General features: G+C 45.4%; 1 protein-coding gene across 1 annotated transcript in view; it reads right to left on the bottom strand.

Moving 5' to 3' along the window:
- Window positions 1-25,950, bottom strand: part of LOC144495324 (EGF-like repeat and discoidin I-like domain-containing protein 3) — a 251,911-nt gene that overhangs the window by 26,072 nt on the left and 199,889 nt on the right. The window contains exon 9 of the mRNA XM_078215423.1: window positions 24,491-24,675. Coding sequence (XP_078071549.1) covers window positions 24,491-24,675 — 185 coding nt within the window. The remainder of the gene's footprint in view (window positions 1-24,490; window positions 24,676-25,950) is intronic.

The raw sequence follows: 25,950 nt of genomic DNA, 5'->3' as shown, positions 1-25,950 counted from the left end.
CCATTGCCTGTGGTACACAGTCGGGAGGATGTTCCCTGGGTGTCCTCAATATTGACTCCAGACCTCATGAAACCTCATAGCATCATGCCAAACACACAGATTACCACTGGCCACCTCCCCTCGGCCGGTGAATCAGTACTCCTTCATGTTGAACACCACTTGGAAGAAGCACTGAAGCTCTCAAGAGCACAGAATATACTCTGGATGAGGGACTTCAATGTTCATCACCAACAGTGGCTCAGTAGCACCATAGAGTCATAGAGCTTTACAGCATGGAAACAGGCCCTTCGGCCCAACTTGTCTATGCCACCCTTTTTTTAAACCACTAAACTCGTCCCAATTGCCTGCATTTGGCCCATATCCCTCTATACCCATCTGACCCATGTAACTGTCCAAATGCTTTTTAAAAGGCAAAATTGTATCCGCCTCTACTACTACCTCTGGCAGCTTATTCCAGACACTCACCACCCTCTGTGTGAAAAGGTTGCCCCTCTGGACCTTCTTGTATCTCTGTATCCCCACCACTGTCAGAGGTGACAGAGTCGTGAAAGGGATAGCTTCCAGACTGAGGTGCAGCCGGTGGTGAGGGAACCAACAAGAGAAGAAAAGCTACTTGACATCATCCTCACTGATAGACCTGTTGCAGATGATCTGTCCATGACATTACTGGCAGGATTGACCACCACTCAGATCTTGCGGAGACGAAGACACATTGTGAGGATAACCTCCATTGTGTTGTGTGGCACCACCATTGTGCTAAGTAGGATAGATTCAGAAAAAGGTCAAGCAGCTCAAAACATTTGTGAGATGCTAGGAACCTCACGCATTCCATTAAAGTCAGTAATCTCATGGTCTGACATATCCCTCACTCTGCTATCACCACCAAGCCAGAAGGATCAACCCTGATTCAATGAGGAATGCAGGCGAGCATGCCAGGATTAGCACCAGACACATCTATAAATGACAAGCCAACTAGTGAAGGTACAGAGATCTGGTTGACTGTCAACTGCCCTCTGAAATGGTGAGCAAGCCACTCAGTTCAAGGGCAACTAGGGATGGGCAATAAATGCTGGCCAGCTAGCGATGCCCATGTCCCTCAAATGAATTTTTAAAATGACAGGTAGTTATTATTGTATTTTTCTGACACATGAAGTGAATGAGTCAGTGTTGCTGAAACAATAGATCAATTCTGTAGTTGACACGTTAGTGTGTTATAACATCAATTTATATTGCAGATACATTCTGTGCAATTATGGATGGAGCAAGACACGTAAAAGTTGAGAGTGGTAGTGACCTTGACTGCTGCCATTAGTGCTATTGCTGAATAGACGTTGTTTGCTGCAGATAGCATAATAGCTGTCTCCATGGAGAACCTGAGTTTTTGAAGCAATTTATTGTTGCACATTAGCAAGTACCTCGTGTATTGTTATCGAGTTATAATTGTTCATATCAAACAAAATGAAATGCAAGTACATGAGCATGTTTTTATTCTTTAGGCAGGCAATGGTATGCTCAGCCTTTCTAGTCTGATATCATGGCCTGGGTTTTTTGGATAGCAGTTCTCACATCCCCGCTGGCTCAGAGTGCCAGCATTTGAGTGTTAAGAGGCTACAGGCGGGACTTCAGTCCCAACTCTTCCCTCCCAACTCTTCCCTGCCATCTAATCTGACTGATTGGCAGCTCGCCCATCCCTGCAGTGACAAGAGCTGCAGTGGATTGAAGGACAATTGCATGAGGATGCCTGAGATGAAGTCTGGACATCAGAAGCCAAGGTAAGTTCAACGGGTCTTAGGGCAGGATGGATAAAGAAGGCCTAGAGGATGCACGAAAGGGGTGATTGAGGTCTTGGGGGAGAGGCTTGGGGCGGGACGGTGGGGATGGAGTTCTGGAAGCCACAGGACATTAAATGGGAGGGGGGGAGGTGCCCGACTTCAAAAGAGGTCTTATGATGGAGGCACCCACCCCCCTCTCCCACCGGAGGTCTAAGTTAGTTGATTTCTGGGCTTCTCCCATCCAAGATCAATCCTACCGCCAGCCTAGAAATTGAGGCCGGGCAGGAACGACCCTTAAGTGGCCAATGAGGCCTTGCCCACTCCAGCATAAAATCCCTGCGTGTTCGGGAGAGGCAGGAACCCGGAGGAAATCCCGTTCCTTCGATTTTACATTCCCTGCCCCTCCCTTGGGGGAGCGTGAAATTCTGGTCCATAATTTAAAATTTTAGAACCTTCCTAAATAGCTGAGGCTACTTTGAAAATAATGCATTTGGAGAAAAAGTGTTTTGTTTGGAATCGGAGCGAATCTCCCATCCTGCCGTGGGCCGGGAGAATTTCCAATGATTAAATTGTCACAATTGGGACATTCTGGATAGCGGTTATGTAATTTCAAGTTTTATTGCTTTCAGTGGCCTGGAAACGATTTTGAAATCCCAAGTTACATGGAGTCGAATTGGGTTGATTTTTCATATTCCCAAAACAAAATGTCATGTTGATTGAACCGAACAACATAAGCAAGAGGTCACAGCATTAGGTTATGTCATTGCCTTGCACACTTAGTTCAAATTAAACTCTACATCATTTTTGAGTTAAAGGACACTCCTGGGAACTTACCTGCAGTTTGACTGACATTTTTTATCAAAAATAGCAAACAAAATTATTTATTTTGTGTAGACTACATGGTCAGGACTTTCGTCTCATTCAAACTCTATTTTGAATGGTGGTGATTAAAATGATCTGGAATCATTGAATCCCTATAGCGCTGAAGGAGGCCATTTGGCCCATTGAATCTGTACTGACCCTCTGACAGAGCATCTTACCAAGGTCCTATCCTTGTAACCCCATATATGTACCCCACTAATCCCCCTAACACAATTTGGGACACTGAGGGGCAAGTTAGAATGGTCATTCCACCTAACCCACACAGTTTAGAAACTCATTACAGAATGATAGCAAGGCTACAGTGCAAAGGGAGGCCGCTCTTCAGCCCACTGTGTCTAATCGCAAGAGCAATATACCTATTCCCACTGCCTCTCCTTTATCCCCTAACCCTGAAGATTTTTTCTTTTCAGTTAATTGTCCAATTCACTTTTGGAGATCTTGATTGAACCTGCCTCCACCACACTTTCAGGCAGTACATTCCAGATGTTAACCCCACGCTATAGTAAAAAGGTTTTCCTCATGTCTACTTCTTTCCTTAACTACTATGTCCAAATCCTTCATGATTTTGAATGACTCTGTCAAACATCCTTTTATTCTTCTCTTCTCCAAGGAGAATAGACCCAGGTTCTCCAGTCTATCCACATAACTGAAGTTCCGCATCCCTGGAAACCTTCTCATGAAACTTCTCTGTATCCTCTTCAAATCCTTCCTGAAGTATCATAGAATCCCTGCAATGCAGAAGAGGCCATTCGGCCCAATGGGTCTACAATGACTTTCTGACAGAGTGTCTTACCCAGGCCCTCACCCTCGTGCTATCCCTGTAACTCCACACATTTTCCATGGTTAATCCATCTAACCTATACATCTTGGGATATCAACGGGCAATTTAGCATGGCCAATCCACCTAACCCGCACATTCTTCGAGTATGGGAGGAAACTGGAGCACCCAGAGGAAACCCTTGCATACACGGGGAGAATGTGCAAACTCCACACAGTCACCCAAGGCTGGAATTGAACCTGGGTCCCTGGAGCTGTGAGGCAGCTGTGCCATTGTGCTGCTTCTAGAATTGTTTCCCAGAATTGAGGATGACAGGCCGATTGGGGACAAGCCAGTGTTTCAGACAGATTTATTATAGCTTCCTTATTTTTGTACTCTGTGCCTATATTTATAAAGCTCAGGATGCAGTATGCTTTATTAACCATTTTCTTAACTTGCTTTCCCATCTTCAAAGGTTTGTGCATGTCTACCCATTACTCCTGTGCCCCCTTTAGAATGGTAACCTTATTTCATATTGTCTTTTATGTTAACTTTCCTCGCTCTTTGATAAAGTTTATATTTCCCTGTTATTAAATTTCATCTGCCAGATGTCTGCCCATTCCACCAGCCTAGTTCTGTCCTCTTGAAGTTTATCATTACCCTCCCCATAGTTCACAATACTTCCAAGTTTTGCGTTATCTGCAAATTTTGAAATTGTGCCCTGTACGCTTAAGTCTAGCTTAGGTGTAACAGGGGTCCTAACACCAATCATAATCTTACTGAGTAGTGGAGAAGGCTCGAGGGGCTGAGCGGCCTACTCCTGCTCTTAATTCGTATGTAACTCTGGGGATCCGACATAGAACATAGAACATAGAACAGTACAGCACAGAACAGGCCCTTCGGCCCACGATGTTGTGCCGAGCTTTATCTGAAACCAAGATCAAGCTATCCCACTCCCTATCATCCTGGTGTGCTCCATGTGCCTATCCAATAACCGCTTAAATGTTTCTAAAGTGTCTGACTCCACTATCACTGCAGGCAGTCCATTCCACACCCCAACCACTCTCTGCGTAAAGAACCTACCTCTGATATCCGTCCTGTATCTCCCACCACGAACCCTATAGTTATGCCCCCTTGTAATAGCTCCATCCACCCGAGGAAATAGTCTTTGAACGTTCACTCTATCTATCCCCTTCATCATTTTATACACCTCTATTAAGTCTCCCCTCAGCCTCCTCCGCTCCAGAGAGAACAGCCCTAGCTCCCTCAACCTTTCCTCATATGACCTACCCTCCAAACCAGGCAGCATCCTGGTAAATCTCCTCTGCACTCTTTCCAGCGCTTCCACATCCTTCTTATAGTGAGGTGACCAGAACTGCACACAATATTCCAAATGTGGTCTGACCAAGGTCCTGTACAGTTGCAGCATAACCCCACGGCTCTTAAACTCCAACCCCCTGTTAATAAAAGCTAACACACTATAGGCCTTCTTCACAGCTCTATCCACTTGACTGGCAACCTTTAGAGATCTGTGGATATGGACCCCAAGATCTCTCTGTTCCTCCACAGTCTTCAGAACCCTACCTTTGACCCTGTAATCCACATTTAAATTTGTCCTACCAAAATGAATCACCTCACATTTATCAGGGTTAAACTCCATTTGCCATTTTTCAGCCCAGCTTTGCATCCTATCTATGTCTCTTTGCAGCCTACAACAGCCCTCCACCTCATCCACTACTCCACCAATCTTGGTGTCATCAGCAAATTTACTGATCCACCCTTCAGCCCCCTCCTCTAAGTCATTAATAAAAATCACAAAGAGCAGAGGACCAAGCACTGATCCCTGCGGCACACCCTAGCAACCTGCCTCCAATCCGAAAATTTTCCATCGACCACCACCCTCTGTCTTCGGTCAGACAGCCAGTTACCTATCCAATCGGCCAACTTTCCCTCTATCCCACACCTCCTCACTTTCATCATAAGCCGACCATGGGGGACCTTATCAAACGCCTTACTAAATCCATGTATATGACATCAACTGCCCTACCTTCATCAACACACTTAGTTACCTCCTCAAAAAATTCTATCAAATTTGTGAGGCACGACTTGCCCTTCACGAATCCGTGCTGACTATCTCGGATTAATCCGCATCTTTCTAAATGGTCGTAAATCCCATCCCTAAGGACCCTTTCCATCAATTTACCAACCACCGAAGTAAGACTAACCGGTCTATAATTACCAGGGTCATTTCTATTCCCTTTCTTAAACAGAGGAACAACATTCGCCATTCTCCAGTCCTCTGGCACCATCCCCGTGGACAGTGAGGACCCAAAGATCAACGCCAAAGGCTCTGCAATCTCATCCCTTGCCTCCCACAGAATCCTAGGATACATTTCATCAGGCCCAGGGGACTTATCGACCTTCAGTTTATTCAAAACTGCCAAGACATCCTCCCTCCGAACATCTATTTCCTCCAGCCTATTAGCCTGTAACACCTTCTCTTCCTCAAAAACATGGCCCCTCTCCTTGGTGAACACTGAAGAAAAGTATTCATTCATCACCTCGCCTATCTCTACTGACTCCATACACAAGTTCCCACTACTGTCCTTGACCGGCCCTAACCTCACCCTGGTCATTCTTTTATTCCTCACATAAGAGTAAAAAGCCTTGGGGTTTTCCTTGATCCGACCCGCCAAGGACTTCTCATGTCCCCTCCTAGCTCTCCTAAGCCCCTTTTTCAGCTCATTCCTTGCTAACTTGTAACCCTCAATCGAGCCATCTGAACCTTGTTTCCTCATCCCTACATAAGCTTCCCTCTTCCTTTTCACAAGACATTCCACCTCTTTTGTGAACCATGGTTCCCTCACTCGGCCATTTCCTCCCTGCCTGACAGGAACATACCTATCAAGGACATCCAGTATTTGTTCCTTGAAAAAGTTCCACTTTTCATTAGTTCCTTTCTCTGACAGTTTCTGTTCCCAACTTATGCCCCCTAATTCTTGCCTAATCGCATCATAATTACCCCTCCCCCAATTGTAAACCTTGCCCTGCCGTACGGCCCTATCCCTCTCCATTGCAATAACAAAAGACACCGAATTGTGGTCACTATCTCCAAATTGCTCTCCCACAACCAAATCTAACACTTGGCCCGGTTCATTTCCCAGTACCAAATCCAATGTGGCCTCACCTCTAGTCGGCCCATCCACATATTGTGTCAGGAAACCCTCCCGCACACACTGCACAAAAACTGCCCCATCCAAACTATTTGACCTACAAAGGTTCCAATCAATATTTGGAAAGTTAAAGTCCCCCATGACAACTACCCTGTGACCCCCACACATATCCATAATCTGCTTAGCAATTTCTTCCTCCACATCTCTATTACTATTTGGGGGCCTATAGTAAACTCCTAGCAACGTGACCGCTCCTTTCCTATTTCTAACTTCAGCCCATATTACCTCAGTGTGCAGATCCCCCACGAAGTGCCTTTCCGCAGCCGTTAAACTATCCTTGATTAACAATGCCACTCCTCCACCTCTTTTACCAGCTTCCCTACACTTAGTGAAACATCTATACCCCGGAACGTCCAACAACCATTCCTGTCCTTGTTCTACCCACGTCTCCGTAATGGCCACAACATCGTAGTCCCAAGTACCAATCCACGCCCCAAGTTCATCTACCTTGTTCCGGATGCTCCTTGCATTGAAGTAGACACACTTCAACCCACCTTCCTGTCTACCAGTACCCACCCTTGACCCTGATACCTTCCCCAATACCTCACCACCCTCACTGACTTCTGGACTACAACTCCCTTTCCCACTCCCCTGACAAATTAGTTTAAACCCCCCTGAAGAGCCGTAACAAATTTCCCTCCGAGGATATTGGTGCCCCTCTGGTTCAGGTGCACCCCGTCCTGTTTGTACAGGTCCCACCTTCCCCAGAACGTGTTCCAATTATCCACGTATCTGAAACCCTCCCTCCTACACCATCCCTGCAACCACATATTTAACTGCACTCTCTCCCTGTTCCTCAACTCGCTATCACGTGGTACCGGCAACGTACCAGAGATGACCACATGTTTCGTCTTGGCTCTCAGCTTCCAGCCCAGCTCCAGAAATTCCTGCTTTAAATCCCCGTCATGGTGGCACTTTGGTTAGCACTGCTATCTCATAGCACCAGGGACCTGGATTCGATTTCCGGCTTGGGTCATTGTCTGTGCGGAGTCTACACATTCTTCCCATGTCTGCGTGGTTTCCTCTGGTTTCCTCCCACAGTCCAAAAGACGTGCTGGTTAGGTGCATTGGCCATGCTAAAATTCTGCTTCAGTGTACCCGAACAGGCACCAGAGTGTGGTGACGAGGGAATATTCACAGTAACTTCATTGCAGTGTTAATGTAAGCCAATTGTGACACGAATAAATAAATAAATAAATCCCACTGGATACCTTGCTCCACACCAAAAAAACATTGCTCACCTTTGCCCTCTGTTTCCTGTCACTCCGGCAATTTTCATGCTGTCACTATCTCTTTCATTCCATGGGCTTAACCTTCGCTGAAAAGCCTGTTATGTGGCACTTTAACAAAAGTAATTTGAATCTAATTTTGCTTCATAACCCTTCTGTGAAGTGCCTCGGAACATTTAAAAGATGGACTTGCATTTACACAACATTTTTCATGATCAAAGTGTCTCAAAGTGCTTTACACTTAACAAGATACTTTCATGTGTTGTCACTGTTGTAATGCAAGAAACACAACAGCCAATTTACGCACAGCAAACTCCCATAAATAGCAATGTGATAATGGCCAGATAATCTGTGCTCCTGTCATGTTGCTCAAGGGCTAAATATTGGCCAGTACAGCAGGGTCAACACTCCTGCTCTTCTTTCATCTTCTATGTCCACCCCAACAGGCAAACTGGGTCTTGGTTTAACATCTCATCCAAATGAGAGCACTTCTATCAGTGCAGCACTCGTGAAGTACCATCGTGCCAACACGGTGACAACTGTGATGTTTGTGCTCAAACCCGAGAAGGGGTCTTGAAATCTGAACTTCATGATTCGGAGGCAAAAGTGCTATCTACTGAACTAAGGTAAACATAGTAAAGACTCTATGTAGATTTATGTTATGTTCTTGTTGTTGCTTTGTGCGTCATAGATTCTGCTATAAGTGCCGAGCAAGTTTTAGGTGGGCATACTCTAATTAGGTGGTAATGACAAAATAGCACCATACATTTTGCATTGTTAGCAATGCCTGTACAGACATTCAGCACAATGCAGCTTGCCACGAAACATTTAAGTGTCAAAATTAGTTGTAAGATCAATAGAGAAACTATTAATGTGAAGAGCCATCCAGCTATATTATCGATTCTGCTTTGGAATCAGCAGCTAAGATTTTTTTCTTTATTCAGGCATTTGACAGTTACAGCAGTTGCCATTTCCTGTCAGTACACACAGAGCATTCACTTGTTAAACATTGTGGGGGTGATTCTCCCAGCCAGCTACAGTAGCACAACAGGCCGGGAGACATCAGCAGAGGCCGTTTAGAAGGCTCCCTGCTGGGTGCCTCGGACTGTGTGCGCTTCCCAGATTAAGATTTGTCGAGTCATCAGCCCCGTGCTGCTGATTTCCATATTTAAATTCACATTTAAATTCTAATTCGACACTGTAATCCTGGGCCCACTAGTGTTTCCCCCCACCCTGCCAGGAGTGGTTCACTCCTGTGAGGTTTACAACGGCTCCCAACTAATGAGGAACTGGCGGCCTGACCCTGCTGGAACGAACAGAAGTCACTGAGGCCCCCCTGGAGGTCGGAGGTAAGGGGGGTGCCCCCTGGGCAGTGCCAGCCTGTCCCCCTGGCACTGCCCACTGGGCATCGGGCAACACAAGGGGGTGGGGCCAGAGGAGGCGGTGCCTATTGGGGGGCAGGACCTGTTGGGGGGGGAACAATCGGTAGGGTGGTGAGGCCCGCTGCCTCTCTGCATTCGGGATCAGTGACAGAGGGAGGGAAGGGCTGACTGAGGCTGGCTACCTGTGTGGGGGGTGGGCGGGGGGGAGGGGAGGGTCGGGGCTGCCGGTTGGTGGGGTGGGGTGGGGAGGAGGACACTTGGGACTGCCAGGGGTTGGCTGGGGAACATCGAAGCTGGCCCAGAGAGGTCCAGGAGGCCAGCGATCAGAGGATTGGGGGGTTGGAAGGTCAGCGATGTGGGGTCGTGGGTCTGGCCAGTGATCGAGCTGGCCAACGATTGGGAGGGGCTACTGCGCATGCGCCAATCTCTGCTCTGACAGATCGGCACATGCGCAATGGCCCACTCAGCATTATGCTGCCGGCCTCTCCAGCAGTAATAGGCCCCGCTCAGCATGAATCTCTCTGAGGCACTCTGCAGTGCTCACAGTGTGGGAGATACATTCTGAAAATCACGCGAATTTTTATGTAAATTCGGCACTTGGAATCTTTTTGGGAGAATTACCCCCTGTATCTCTGCTAAATCTACTTTGAATTTACTTTATTATTCCAAATCTTCATTATGTCTCCCTCATCAACCTCCAAAAACTCACTCATGACACAACACTTCTCTGTTAATAGGAAGTTGCATGATACCTACAACCACAAATTAAACTAGAACATAGAACAGTACAGCACAGTACAAGCCCTTTGGCCCACGATGTTGTGCCGAACCTTTTCCAAAACAAAGATCAAGCTATCCCACTCCCTATCATTCTAGTGTGCTCCATGTGCCTATCCAATAACCGCTTGAAAGTTCCTAAAGTGTCCGACTCCACTATCACAGCAGGCAGTCCATTCCACACCCCAACCACTCTGAGTAAAGAACCTACCTTGTACATCCCTCCTATATCTTCCACCATGAACTTTATAGTTATGCCCCCTAGTAACAGCTACATCCACCTGAGGAAATAGTCACTGAACGTCCACTCTATCTATCCCCCTCATCATCTTATAAACTTCTATTAAGTCGCCTCTCAACCTCCTCCGCTCTAAAGAGAACAGCCCTAGCTCCCTCAGCCTTTCATCATAAGACCTACCCTCCAAACCAGGCAGCATCCTGGTAAATCTCCTTTGCACTCTTTCCAGTGCTTCTACATCCTTCTTATAGTGCGGTGACCAGAACTGCACACAATATTCCAAATGTGGTCTCACCAAGGTCCTGTACAGTTGCAGCATAACCCCACGGCTCTTAAACTCAAACCCCCTGTTAATAAACGCTAACACACTATAGGCCTTCTTCACGGCTCTATCCACTTGAGTGGCAACCTTCAGAGATCTGTGGATATGAACCCCAAGATCTCTCTGTTCCTCCACATTCCTCTGAACCCTACCTTTGACCCTGTAATCCGCATTCAAATTTGTCCTGCCAAAATGAATCACCTCGCACTTATCAGGGTTAAACTCCATCTGCCATTTTTCAGCCCAGCTCTGCATCCTATCAATGTCTCTTTGCAGCCTACAACAGCCCTCCACCTCATCCAGTACTCCACCAATCTTGGTGTCATCCGCAAATTTACTGATCCACCCTTCAGCCCCCTCCTCCAAGTCATTGATAAAAATCACAAATAGCAGAAGACCCAGCACTGATCCTTGTGATACACCGCTGGTAACTGGTCTCCAGTCTGAAAATTTTCCATCCACCACCACCCTCTGTCTTCTATGAGATAGCCAGTTACTTATCCAATTGGCCAAATTTCCCTCTATCCCACACCTCCTTACTTTCTTCATGAGCCGACCGTGTGGGACCTTATCAAATGCCTTACTAAAATCCATGTATATGACATCAACTGCTCTACCTTCATCGACACACTTAGTTACCTCCTCAAAAAATTCAATCAAATTTGTGAGGCAAGACTTACCCTTCACGAATCCGTGTTGACTATCCTGGATTAAGCTGCATCTTTCTAAATGGTCGTAAATCCTATCCCTCAGGACCTTTTCCATTAACTTACCGACCACCGAAGTAAGACCAACCGGCCTATAATTACCAGGGTCATTCCTATTTCCTTTCTTGAACAGAGGAACAACATTCGCCATTCTCCAGTCCTCTGGCACTATCCCCGTGGACAGTGAGGACCCAAAGATCAAAGCCAAAGGCTCTGTAATCTCATCCCTTGCCTCCCAAAGCATCCTAGGATGTATCTCATCTGGCCCAGGGGACTTATCGACCTTCAGGTTTTTCAAAATTGCTAATACATCTTCCCTCAGAACATCTGCCTCCTCCAGCCTATCAGCCTGTATCACACACTCATCCTCAAAAACATGGCCCCTCTCCTTGGTGAACACTGAAGAAAAGTATTCATTCATCGCCTCTCCTAACTCTTCTGACTCCATGCACAAGTTCCCACTACTGTCCTTGACCGGCCCTAACCTCACTCTGGTCATTCTTTTATTCCTCACATAAGAGTAAAAAGCCTTGGGGTTTTCCTTGATCCGACCCGCCAAGGACTTCTCATGCCTCCTAAGCCCTTTTTTCAGCTCATTCCTTGCTAACTTGTAACCTTCAATGGACCCAACTGAACCTTGTTTTCTCATCCTTACATACACTTCCTTCTTCCTCTTGACAAGACATTCAACCTCTTTTGTGAACCATGGTTCCCTTACTCGGCCATTTCCTCCCTGCCTGACAGGGACATACCTATCAAGGACACGCAGTATTTGTTCCTTGAACAAGCTCCACTTTTCATTTGTGTCTTTCCCTGCCAGTTTCTGTTCCCATCTTATGCTCCTTAATTTTTGCCTAATCGCATCATAATTACCCCTCCCCCAATTATAAACCTTGCCCTGCCGTACGGCCCTATCCCTCTCCATTGCAATAATGAAAGACACCGAATTGTGGTCGCTATCTCCAAAGTGCTCTCCCACAACCACATCTAACACTTGGCCCGGTTCATTTCCCAGTACCAAATCCAATGCGGCCCCACCTCTTGTCGGCCTATCCACATATTGTGTCAGGAAACCCTCCTGCACACACTGTACAAAAACTGTCCCATCCGAACTATTCGACCTATAAAGATTCCAATCAATATTTGGAAAGTTAAAGTCACCCATGACAACTACCCTGTGACCTCCACACCTATCCATAATCTGCTTTGCAATTTCTTCCTCCACATCTCTATTACTATTTGGGATTTGGGGGTAGTGTGTTAAGATGGACAAAAAACTGGTTGCCAAACAGGAAACAAAGAGTAGGAATAAACGGGGCTTTTCCAAAGTGGTAGGCAGTGATTAGTGGAATAATGTAGGGATCAGTGCTGGAGCCCCAGCTGTTCACTATATATGTTGATGATTTAGATGAGGGAACTATATGTAATATCTCCAAATTTGCAGATGACAGAAAGCTGGGCAGGAGTGTGAGCTGTGAGTAGGATGCAGAGATCATTCCGTGTGATTTGGACAAGTTGAGTGAGTGGGCAAATGAATGGCAGATGCAGCAAATTTTGATAAATGCAAGGTTATCCACTTAGGTAGCAAAAATGGGAAGGCAGATTACTATCTGAATGGCCATAAATTGAGAGAGGGAAATGTGTAATGAGACCTGGATGTCCTCATACACCAGTCACTGAAGGTAAGCACGTAGGTGCAGAAGGCAGTAAAAAGGCAAATGATATATTGGTCTTCATAGTGAGAGGATTTGAGTACAGCAGCAGGGATGTCTTGCTGCAATTACACAGGGATTTGGTGAGGCCACACCTGGAATATTGTGTGCTGTTTTGGTCTCATTATCTGAGGAAGGATGATCTTGCTCTTGGAGGAGTGCAGAGGTTTGCCAGACTGATTCCTGGGATGGCAGGACTAATGCATGAGGAGAGATTGAGTCGGTTAGGATTGTATTCGCTGGAGTTCAGAAGAATAAGGACGATCTCATAGAAACCTATAAAATTCTAACAGAACTAGACAGGTTAGATGCAAGAAGGATGTTCCTGATGGTACAGGTGTCCAGAACCAGGAGTCACAGTCTGAGGATACAGGGTAGACTGTTTAGGACAGAGATGAGGAGAAATCTCTTCACCCAGAGAGTGGTTAGCATGTTGAATCTGCTACAGAAAGCAGATGAAGTCAAAACATTGCATGTTTTCAGGAAGCAGTTAGATATAGCACTTGATGCGAAGGGGATCAAAGGATATGGGGGAAGGCAGGATCAGGCTATTGAGTTGGATGGATGATCAGCCATGATCATGATGAATGGTGGAGCAGACTTGAAGGGCCAAATGGCCTCTTCCAGCTCCTATTTTCTATGTTTCACAACTATACTAAGGCATTTCAAAAGCAAATTTCCAGATAAGACATAAAAACAGAAAATGCTGGAAATACTCAGCAGGAAAGCTCATCAACTTGAGAAACATATTATGCTCCCCTGCTGGTTGCAGATGAGAGAACTACCAAAATCCAGTCGATCGTCTTCCTGCAACCTAATGGTATAGGTGGGTGGGGATTTATGTATATGTTCATTTCAATGTGTTTAGTGAGCCCGGCGCTCACTTGCCTTTATGGCCTTGCCGGGAGAGGTTCTCTACAGCGAGGAAAACACCAGCTCCCCATGAACGAGGAACGGTTGTGTTGGCCTCCTTGGTGGAACAGGAGGCCATTGAGGCCCCACAGGGAGGCTGAATGCAAGGTGGGGGTACCCTTTGGGCAGTGCCAGACTGGCAGTGCCACTCTGGCACCTGGAAAATGCCCTCTGGGCAGTGCCAGAGTTGGCGCCAATGGGGCCAGGACTAATGGGCTGGGCCAGGCCGGGGCAATGGGGGCGGGCCAATGGGGGGTGGGTACAATTCAGTCCATTGACTCTGTCTCTGAGCAGATGCTGCCTGACCTGCTGAGGAATGGACAAGGCAGTGTGTAAAAATAAGACCACCTTTCCTTTTGACACATTGCAAATTCTCACACTGGGTGGAATTTTACGAGATTTGTTCTATTGGGCGAGTTTTCACACCCAATCTTATGCACTCTGCCTCTAAAAAGATGGGTTAGTCAGATTCCAGCCAGAGAGTGGGTGGAGCTTAACTCACCAGACAGACCTGTAGAGGGAGGTATTGCGCATGTGCGGACCCCTGATGCTGCATATGCGCATTAACAGTAGCAGGAGTCTGACAGACAGACCTAGAGCTGTCAGACTCCTGCTACTGCAAGCCTCCTCAGCTAGCACCCCCACAACCCCGCAAGTTGCAGGGGCCCACAGCTCAAGATGCAGTCCCCATCGCTCCTCCCCCGGCCCCCACCTCCAGGCTGATCGCAGTCCCCCCTCCCTCCACCACCGATCTCATACAGTGTGGCAGTGGGCCCCCCTCTTCCCATTGGCCCGCTCCCATTAGCCTCGACCCCATTGGCGCCGCCCCTGGCACTGCCTAGTGGGCATTGCCCAGGTGGCAGGGTGGCATTGCCAGTCTGGCACTGCCCAAGGGGCACCCCGCCTTGCATTCAGCCTCCCTGGGGGGGCCTCAATGGCCTCCAGTTCCACTAGCGAGGCCAACATGACTGTTCCCCGTTCATGGGGCGCAGGTGTTTTCCTCGCTGGAGAAAACATCTCTCGGAGAGGCCATAAAGGTAAGTGAGCACCGGGCTTGCTAAACACATTGAAATGAACATATACATAAATTTAAATAAATGCATCAGCCCCTCGCCCATTTCCGGTGAGAAGCTGACCGCGCCGGAAATCCGGGTCCTGCAAAATCGTGCAGGCGCGAAAACCGGTGCCATTCGCGCTAACTGCTTTACGCCCGATTTTACGACATTTTCTCACTGCAAAATGGACGTAAATCGGCCTTAAAATTCTGCCCACTGTCTCTGAATGTAAGCAGGCTCTCCTAAATCACCTTTGATAGTTATCCAGTGACATTAACCCAACTTTGCAGCTTTGCTGAAAAAGAGCAGATGCTATTGGGTGTACTCAGCAAGAAAGAAGAATATTTTTTCTATTGATTCATGGGACATGGATGTCGCTGGCTGGCCAGCATTTATTGTCCATCCTTAATTGCCCAAGGGCAGTTGAGAGTCAACCACATTGCTGTGGCCCTGGAGTCACATGTAGGCCAGACCAGGTAAATTAGAATCATCTTTCACGATTAGTGCAGTCATAATCTTGAAACATTAGTTGTTTTCTCTCTTAAATGGCACATTTCAATCATCTGGAACTTGACATGGGTGCCAACACGGAGCCATTTCAAGTTAAAATTACAGATTGAGTTGGGGTCTTGGCTCGCATGCAGGATAATATGAGGACACAATGAGAAGGAAACAGGATTGGTAAGTCTCTCGGTTTATTTTAAACCACCCCTCACCAATCGGTTTCTGCTGGCTGTGATTGTTAAAATTGGACACTCTCGTCAGAATTCTACCACCCCGCCTTCCACGGAATCCGAGTAGGCAAGGGGCGGACAACGGAAATGTCCATTTATCTTGGGTGGGAATTTCTGGTCTCGCTCGAGCAAGTCCATAAAATCCCGCAGTCTGAGACAGTAGAGCATTACTTCCAGAGAGATGGGTATTTTGAGCAGAAAACCTAGACTTGTTTATCTGAAAACAATGCAGCTAAAACATTTCATTACAAATTGGAATGAAATGATGTAGAAGGCAGCTTAAGTGATTAATTCTGACAGTACATAAGGTCAAGTCATATCTGCCTTATCTCCAAATCTGAAGAAATATTTGCGGTTTGTTGCAAGAGTAAATGAACAGATTTAGTAAAAGGGGGGATAGATCTAACACCCCTGCATTAGAGTGAAAGAGTGCATGCTAGTTAAATGCTTATACCCCAGTGAAATTTACACAGCCCAAAGACTTGTGATCAGCAGAACTTGCCGGCAAGGTTATTTGATTGTTAGGAGAAGGGATAGTCTCTAGCAATGCAGCAATAGCAGCCAAGCTTTTGGGTGAAAGGTTTCATAATAAAAGATTGGAAATTAAACAACTTTCTGTGTACTGACTAACTGTATAAATAGTCTACACCTGTACCATGGTGGAGAGAGCTGTATTAGAATGTTCTCCCTGCGATAGCTGTACAGGAGGAAAGTGCCCTCCATGTTCCAATCATGAATAAATGATTGTAACCTCTCCTTGGATCTCCTGTGGTTAGTTGGAAGAAGTCCACCAGAACATTGTCATCATAGAGTTAATGTTCCTGACGTTCAAGGCTAAATTTATTGGAAACAGATTTAATACAAATCTTAAACTCCACTCATTCCCAAGATACACATCGTGGGTGGGATTTTACGGCTTCGCTCGACCCAAAACCATAAAATCCCGCCTGAGGTCAATGGACTTTTCCATGTTCCGCACCTCGCCCTCTCTGATTCCTGTGGCAGGTAGGGCAATAAAATTCTGGTCCAAGTGTCAAGCCATTGCTCAGTTGATAGCACTCACATTTGAGTCACACCATTCTGGGTTTAAGTCCCAATATTGGACGGAGCACAAAAATCAAAGCTGACACTCCAGTGTAATACAGAGGGAACACTGCACTGCAAGTGCCAGTTTTTGGATGAAGTGTTAAACTGGTGTGCTTGGGTGGATGTAAAAAAATCCCATTGCACTGTTTCATAGAAGAGCAGGGGTGTTATCCCTGGTGCCCTGGTCAATATTTATCCCTCAATCACAAAAAAACAGACTGACAAGAATTCTCCGGCTGTTCACGCTGGCGGGATTCTCTGCTCCCGCCGGCAGCGCACCCCTGCCCACGGGTTTCCCGCCAGCATGGGGTGACGTCAATGGGAATTTGCGTTGACAGCGGCAGGACCAGAGAATTCTGCTGCAAGCAAACAACACGCCACCTCCTGCCAGTGGGAAACACGCAGCTGGGAGGCTGGAGAACCTCGCCCAATATCTGGTCTTTGTCATGTTGTTGTCTGTGTGGGTTTGCTGAGTGCATCTTTGCTGCTGTGATTCCTACATTGCAACAGTGACGACAGTTCAGAAAGTACTTGATTGGCTCTGAAGGGCTTTGAGGCGTCCGGTGGTCATGAAAAGTAGTATAGAAATGCAAATCTTTCCTTTTCATCATTGGAAGTCCCTACTTTCATTTCAAAGACCAACATTTGGAATCATTTACAACCACAGATATGTTGCAATGAAGTTATAGCCTGTGGAAAATGCAGTTGCGCGAGGACTTAGAGAGCAAACACGACTGACGGTGACACACACACACATAAAATCTATTGAATGAGATGTTGCTACCTAACGAACCACAACGGGGAGAGGCCGAGGGAAATGGAATGGGGTGGGGGGGGGGGGGGGGAGATGGGGTTTGTGACAAAATTAGATTAATTAATTAAGATCAAAAGGAAAATATTAAATGAAAAGATTGGCCGTTTAAACTATCTTGACCCTAACACTGTACAATTTGATGCACTGAGTTTCACCCATCCAATTTCATCTCCTGAGCAAAGTTGCTACAAAATTAGTTCCTGCTCCCGTTCTTAAAAGAGGAAAGTACAGAATTCCAATGCTAACCAGAGATTACTCATCCTTGACCAATTAGCTTCCTGGAACTTCGTAGAACTTCTGAAGCCCAGGAGTTTAGGAATCATAGTGCTTCCACACTGTGGTTAATTATCTATTTAATTAAACTAATAAATAGTTAGCAGATATTTTAATTACACGGGCCTTCAGCCCATCTGTCAATTTTTAAGTCTGCAGGGGTGCGTGCACCAGCCAATTATTAATCTTGTAAACAAATCGGCTTCTGTTCCTACTGAAACAGAACAAACAACATTTCTGTAATATCTGTGCACTGAATTAAATAAGGGCGATGCTAAATATTACACGCAATCTTTCGATACAAAATCCATACAATGACCAGGCTCATCTCTCTCCTCTTATGAGGTTATATACAAAATATAAATTGGCCTTTACAAATAATTCCGTTGCAATAATAGGGACTCTGCAGTTCAATTTGCTTCAAAGCAATGACAAGTCTCCTTTACACCTTTAGACTCATTGGGCGGAATCTTGTGGAGGCATGGAAGGCTTCAGAGCTGCTGAGAATCCTGCATCACCTCTTTTTGATAAGGCCATTACATTTCATGCCACTCAAGCACTTAGTAGTTCAACTGTGGGCTTACCCCCCGGAGTTGATGGACCTTGCCAGAGCTGCGAACCATTCAGAGGCTGGCAGCCCCATTGAACGGCAGTGCCCATCGGGGAGGTGGTGGCTGCTGCTGGTACTAATCTCACCTGAAGGTCTTGGATCAAAGAAGGAAGGATCCAGGCTCAGGTAAGTGATGGTAAGAGGGGGTACGGGTGGTGAAAGTCATGGGGAAGGGGTGGAGAAGGGGTTCACCAGCGAGGGCAGGTGGGTGGCTTTCAGTAGGCCTCCCCACCCGCCCATTTGCGATACTGGGTCCCTCTTTGACCATGGGAAGCCCCACCTCGGGAGATCACAAGCAAACCCACCAGGATTGGTTTATCATGCATCCCGCATGGTGAGCCCTCCTGTCTGCCACTGGATTAAAATGAGGTCTGTAAGTGGGCATTGATTGCTGACTTAAGAGCCGCAACTGGTGGCGGTGTGGGAAGTCCAGCTACAGATCTATCCACTACGGACTTAATCAGGGTGGAGGTGAAAAGGTGGCAGAGTCCTTCCACCTGATTAAGTGCTCCCCACCATCAAACACACCACTGTACAGGCCACAGTACTCCATCCAATTGATTTAAAAAACTACACACTGATATATTACTGTTGCCAAACTGCTTGGTTTATCATGGGAATTGAAAATACTGATTTTGTTAAACTCTATTCCTGGACCACACTGTTATGATTCTTTCTATCGTTCTTCATCAGACACGAAAGCAAATCTCAAAAATCCACAACCATAAACCACAGGACACAAGCTAACCGAGATAATATTTCATATATAAGGACTTGAAAGTCTCAAATTCCACTCCAGAATAAACAACAATGTTACATTCTGGAGCACCCAAATGGCTAGGTTCATTTTGATTTTACCTACATTGCTATGTCCAGTAAAAGTAACCATTGTGCATGATCAGGGACTGTGCATGTGAAAGAATTTCACAAATGTGAACCTCAACTATGTATGGCAGCAAATTTTTCCGAATGTAATTTACGTCTGTACATGTCATGTTAGTTTTATTTTGAACGTCTTTTCCTTTCCATATTTTAATCTTTCCAGGGTTTCTTTTTCAAAATTCAGGGGGTTTCAAAACTAAATATTTTACAACACTTCACTTCACAAAGAACTCGCAAGACAGAAATGATCCATTGAAAAATATTAAACTTAAGCCTTAGAGGCAATGAAAGGGAAACATTTTGCAGGTGGTAAGTGTAGTGAATTGGAAGTTTTTCTTGTGAAGACTCATATAAGTTTCAAATGTTTGGACAAAGTTAGCACGGTTGTGAATACTGAACTGAATGGATCAACACCGTTCAGCAACTGCATTGGCTTTTCACCTTCAACTTCTCCAGGTGGAATTTTCCTGGGTTGTTGGAAGTAAATTTGGGACTGCTGGATTTACCGGGGAAACAGTAGAAAATGCCACTGAGCCAGTCTCCCAACATGTTCCCACCTCTTTCCATCTCTCCCACAGGCGGGTTTGAAATCTCCATGGATTAAGCGGGAAGCCAATTAACACAAGTAAAGCAGCAACTAAAAGGCATTTTATGTTTGCAAATGCTCTTCCTCAACTGTGCATGAGCAACTCGGTAGGTTAAGAATGGTGAGTGCACAGTGGGAAATCATTGAGGGCTGAAGCCAATATGAAGTCACCAGTATAAAGAGGGAAAGCAGGAAGCCTGAGGTCAACCATAGCTGAAGACTTGTGTTTACAGGAGCTGGTCCTGGAGGTGAATGCCATTGATTTTGCTTGGGAAAAGCAACTTGGTGCCATTTCCTTGAAGAGACTTGGACACCTATATGGGGCTATCGACCTTTCCGCCTGTGAGCTACATAGAAACATGAGGTCTACATATTCTGAAGTAGGGTGGGCCACCAAGGTGTTGAAATGGTGTTCAGCTCACCAAGCACAATGGCAAGGACAGCAACTGCAAGAGAAGATGCAACTGCAGCATGCAACACAGCTGAAGGCATCTGAATGCAACAGAGGTGATGGCCCAAAGACAGCAACTAGAAGGCGGCGCTACTCTCAGTGCTGGATCCATTGGTTAAGGGTCATCTTCCTGATGCTCTCAGAGCAGCAGTGACTCTGAAGACTACAGCTCTCACGTCAGGTGATCGCAGACCTCTGTATCTTCCTGAGGATGACCTAAAGCCAACAGAGGCAGGTGGCCACCCATTGCCCACAGAGGTTAAGGTGACCATAGCTTTCAATTGGTTTTGCATCTGGTTCACTCTAGGGCCCAGCTGCTGACATCTTCAGGATCCTGTGACCCTGCAGTCCACAATGGCATCAGCTAAATGATGGGTTTCTTGTTTGGGAGGGCACCATGGTATATTAAGTTGGAGATTGCTGCTGCCAGTTAGGCCCAGAGGGCTGTAGGCTTCACCTCCTTGGCAGGATTCCCTCAGGTCCAGGCCATAACAGGCTGCACTCCTGTGCCGGTCATGGTTCCAAAAGAATAGCCATGTGTGTTGGTCAATCAGAAGCTATTCCTCTCCTTCAGTGTGCAGCTGTGTGCAATCACCATAAGGATCCTGCAAACCTGGATGAAGTAGGCTTAAAAAGAAACTCATGTCTTGTTGATAATATAAATCAAGAATTATTTTCCTCCTCATTCTATCCAATAAAACCACTGCCTACAATGCACTTGCATTAACTGCTTGCTGAAATCTCTCAGCCACTTTTTTCAGTGATGTGTGACAAAGCATCACCTTGGAAACTGATTAGGAAGGTACTTTGTAACAGGCATTTACCCTGATATCAAATGTTTTTATTGCTGTACCTCGCCTAACTTGTCTCTCATAATAATTTCTATTGCCCAATTTGTAATTTAGTCTTTGCGGAAATGTGTCTTAAAATGTGCTTTTATATGCAAACATCATTATTGACTCACTAAAGTCCTGAAAATGGGCCAAAAAGCATAGGAAGCTTGGGTTTTAATTTATCCAGCCATACAGAAGCAGCAATCAACAGCTCCAGTTCTGAGGTGCATTGTCAAACGTTAGGGCATAAGTAAGAGAATGTCATGTCTGCGGAGAATAAAATAGAACGCTGGTTAGGCCACATTTGGAGTACTGCGTCCAGTTCTGGTCGCCGCACTACCAGAAGGACGTGGAGGCGTTAGAGAGAGTGCAGAGAAGGTTTACCAGGATGTTGCCTGGTATGGAGGGTCTTAGCTATGAGGAGAGATTGGGTAAACTGGGGTTGTTCTCCCTGGAAAGACGGAGAATGAGGGGAGATCTAATAGAGGTGTACAAGATTATGAAGGGGATAGATAGGGTGAACGGTGGGAAGTTTTTTCCCAGATCAGAAGTGACGTTCACGAGGGGTCACGGGCTCAAGGTGAGAGGGGCGAAGTATAACTCAGATATTAGAGGGATGTTTTTTACACAGAGGGTGGTGGGGGCCTGGAATGCGCTGCCAAGTAGGGTGGTGGAGGCAGGCACGCTGACATCGTTTAAGACTTACCTGGATAGTCACATGAGCAGCCTGGGAATGGAGGGATACAAACGATCGGTCTAGTTGGACCAAGGAGCGGTATAGGCTTGGAGGGCCGAAGGGCCTGTTTCCTGTGCTGTACTGTTCTTTGTTCTTTGAATGGTGAGTGACCATCCCAATCCCCTCAATTACCTGCCAGATGGGTTAGGTTAAATGAGTATTATCTGTTTTCAAACAGATATATATCGATCAGCTTGGTTACATCAGTGTGAGGGAAACTTTTTTGGAATCATCAATTAAAGATGAAATTACTACACAGCTGGAGGAAGAGACAATAATTAGAAGCGGCCACATGGATTTTAGAAAGGAAGGAAGTCTTTCACAAACCTGATAAAGACTCTTTTGAGGAAGGACCAGATAGAGTGGATTGGGGTGGTAGTGCACATAGACTTTGATGAAGTTCCATACAGAGATTACTAATGAAGATTAGGAGATACGGAATTAGAGGAAAGCTTGCAAATTGAATTGAAAGCAAGTTAGAAGTTGAGAAACAGAGTGGGAGTTAAAAGCAGCTTAAGTAGATAGCTTTGTATCACAGGGATCTGCTGGTGGGGTGCCTTCTGTTCATTGTGCATGCCAATAATTTGGATGTAAAGCGCGAGGGAGTAATAGCTAACAAATAACTATTTTAAGAATAATAATAAATAATTCCAGCAATCAAAACATACTAATAAGATGGTGGAATGGGCAAAAACTGGCAGATGGAACTTAACATCAGTAAATGCAGCGTGGAATATTCTAGTAAAGTAAAAGCAGACATCGGATGGAATTTTCCGGCTGTTCATGTCGGTGGGATTTTCTGGTCCCCCTGCAGTGAACAGAGATTTGGTTGAGCGCCAAATTCTCCGTCCTTGCTTGCAGTGGAGGTGGGGTGTGATTATTTTTTGGATGGAAGGTGTTGTGAGATAAAGAAAATCCCAGGAATTTGGAGGTTCAGGTTCACAGGACAACAAAAGAAATATCTCAAGCAGAGGCATAAGGCCACAAAATTATAGCTAATGGAATACTGGCAAGAGGCACCGATGTGAAATGTAATGGTCAATTTAAAGAAAATCTCAGTGAGAGTGCATTGGAGTACGGTGTGCAGCTTGGGCTCTGTACTTGGGGATGGATATTGAAGCATTAGCATTCAGTGCACATAGAGAGTATGGCGGTTTTTAAACGATTGGACAGATTAGACAAAGCAGGTGGTTTTGAATGGTTGAGAAGACTTGGGTGATATAAAGTTAAGTGTGAAAGATTTAGAATAAAGAGCTGCAGGAATGGTTTTACACAGGAGGCCATGAGGCCAGGGAATGCACAATAAACTTATAGATTCTGTGCCAAACGATGGAATAGAATAATCCCTAACTCCTCCCTTCACTCCAGAAGAATGAATCAGCATTAGGTTATAGCAGAACTGTTTTAGATTCAAAGAACATGAAGATATGAATAAAGGCCATTCAGTTTATTTATGAGATTAAGAATAGATAAGGATTTATGTGAGAACATAAGCTGTGAACTTCAAAGTCTTACTGAGTTTTTATTTGAATTACATTTTCTAAATTATGAGAGCAAGCAATTCATTACGAGTTTAAATTTGGATTTATTTTAAACTTGAATGTTCTCTGAATTTATTAATTGGTAGCAGAGACATAGGAAATATTAAGTTGTGCATAGATAATATGTGGGACTAAGATCTTACCCAGTACATACTTTTATAAAAGATATAGAAATATTACTATCTTTGAAAATTTCAAACTTGACAAAGAACTAAAATGGCTGGATCTATGTCTGTCTGTCAGCCTGAACATGAGAAGCTAACTAGCAATATGTTAACCCTGAAGAGCCTTTAAAGACCCACTGTGAATTGCACAGACCAAATTCAAAGAGAGTTATACAAAGGCCATCTGCATTTCATAACCCAGGTTGGCCACCTGTTAAGACAAAGGGCCCTGCAAGTTTCCTTTCAAGCCTCAATGGAGGGACATTTAACAATCTCGGGGACAAAAATGAGGGATACAGGTCACTGCCAAAGGTGGGGAGATGTGGGAGTCATGTAACATTGGCCTCTGGCTTGTGGAACCAGTAATACTGCCTTGTTACAAAGTCTCAGTCTGCTATTTTACTATCTAACTAGTGGCCTCATAGAAAAGGAACTTTGCCCAGGTTCAACACCTGGCTCCATCTACACAGCTTCTGCTGGAAACTCTGTACCACCCCATCCAGGACTGATTCTTCACTGCATGCCCATTGCATTGCGTGAAGCCAACACCACCAGAAAAGTGAATTAGACAGCCTCGTTGGACACCTACCAACCTCTGTGAAGGATTTACTTTGTTGAACTTTGATTCTGGACTCTGGACCACGTGAACCAATATTAACAAAAAATTGGATTGCTTCAAAACTGAGGGGTTGGGGAACATGCCATCGCTTTTAAAGAAGGCAACAAATCAAAACACCTTTCTGTTTATGGACAGGCGGCGAACAACAACAAAAGTTCCAGAGTTTCAAAGTAGAATAAATACCTGCAGCCACTGCGACTGATCGCTGCGTCCCGATGTCCAAGCATTGATCTTCCCTTGTTTATCCAGACGGGCTTTACAGGGCTCCCATGTAAACATATCCATATTTAGGGTCCTAAAGATGTTGGAAGCAGTAATCTGATAATCCTGGATATGTCCTGACTTCATCCCCAGAGGCTCTGAACAGCCTAAAAGAATAGAACAAATCAAGCTCATCGTACTTGACATTCATAAATACAGAAATTCAGTGACACTAAACATACACTTAAATTCAAGTGATCATAATGAAGTCTGATGATTTAAAATAATCCTAAATCTTCTGACTGCATTTCTTCCCCATTATCCTTTCAGTGTTCTATCCTCCTAATGTTAAGGTGACGTCGGTGGTGGTGGAGGCAAACTCGTTGGGGTCTTTTAAGAGACTTCTGGATGAGTACATGGGATTTAATGGGATTGAGGGCTATAGATAGGCCTAGAGGTGGGGATGTGATCGGCGCAACTTGTGGGCCGAAGGGCCTGTTTGTGCTGTGGCTTTCTATGTTCTATGAACTGGCCTCTGACTGGGCTACTGTTCTAATGGTGCTGATTGTTCCCTAGAATCTTTCCAAACTGTGCTATTTTTGGCTTAGTCAGTGACTGCAAACTTTTCAATCGTTGTAGGAATTACACCCAAACCCAACCTGTCTTTGCCTGTCATTCACAGGAATATGCATCCAGCAGTAATTATTAGCTAATGATTAGGCATGGGGCGGTCCTACCACATTGCTCTTTCCGAATTGAGACAGAATTGTTGCATCCACAGTGCTATCATCCCAGTGGAGGTCATATGCCTCAATGCAAATTTGAAGTTTAACCTAGCTACCCACTACCCTGGTGAATACAAATGTTTGCTCTCATAAAGGACTATGTACTTGAAGGGATTAAAATGTACTAAATGAGCTTTCATGAATGAGAATGTTTTTCTAATATAGTAAAATCTGCAACAGATATTTAGAACTCTTTTTAAAAATCTTATCAAGGCTCCTGTGGTCTGGCCACAGTAGATTAAGTAAGTTGGCACAGGTGTAATAAGGAGCCATTAGGTGGATGGGGATTTGAGTTGGCACTAAGTTGACATGGGACGATGAAGGAGCATGGCGTGAATGGGGCACATGGGTCGGAATGAGTTGGCACAAAGTTGGCATAGGTGATATAAGGGGTAGATGAGGGATCATGAGTTGGCATCGAGGGAATGAGAGACCATTTGGAGTGAGTGGGGGCATGGGTGGGCATAGGTTGACACTTCTGGGCACAGGAGTGGGTGGGAGGTGAAGGGGTGTGAGGTGTGAAGACCTCATATTTAAGAAAACAATGGAACAAAATTCAAGAGAACCAAAGCAGGCCTTTTAACCAGCCCATCTTGGAACACGGCATGTCCTGTCACTGCTTCCAATCTGCATCCTGGGATGGTATCACCTCCTGCC

This window comes from Mustelus asterias, chromosome 6 (assembly GCF_964213995.1).
Source record: "Mustelus asterias chromosome 6, sMusAst1.hap1.1, whole genome shotgun sequence".
NCBI lineage: Eukaryota > Metazoa > Chordata > Chondrichthyes > Carcharhiniformes > Triakidae > Mustelus > Mustelus asterias.
The sequence above is the reverse complement of the archived record's forward strand: the minus strand, read 5'-3'. Positions and strand labels throughout refer to the sequence as shown.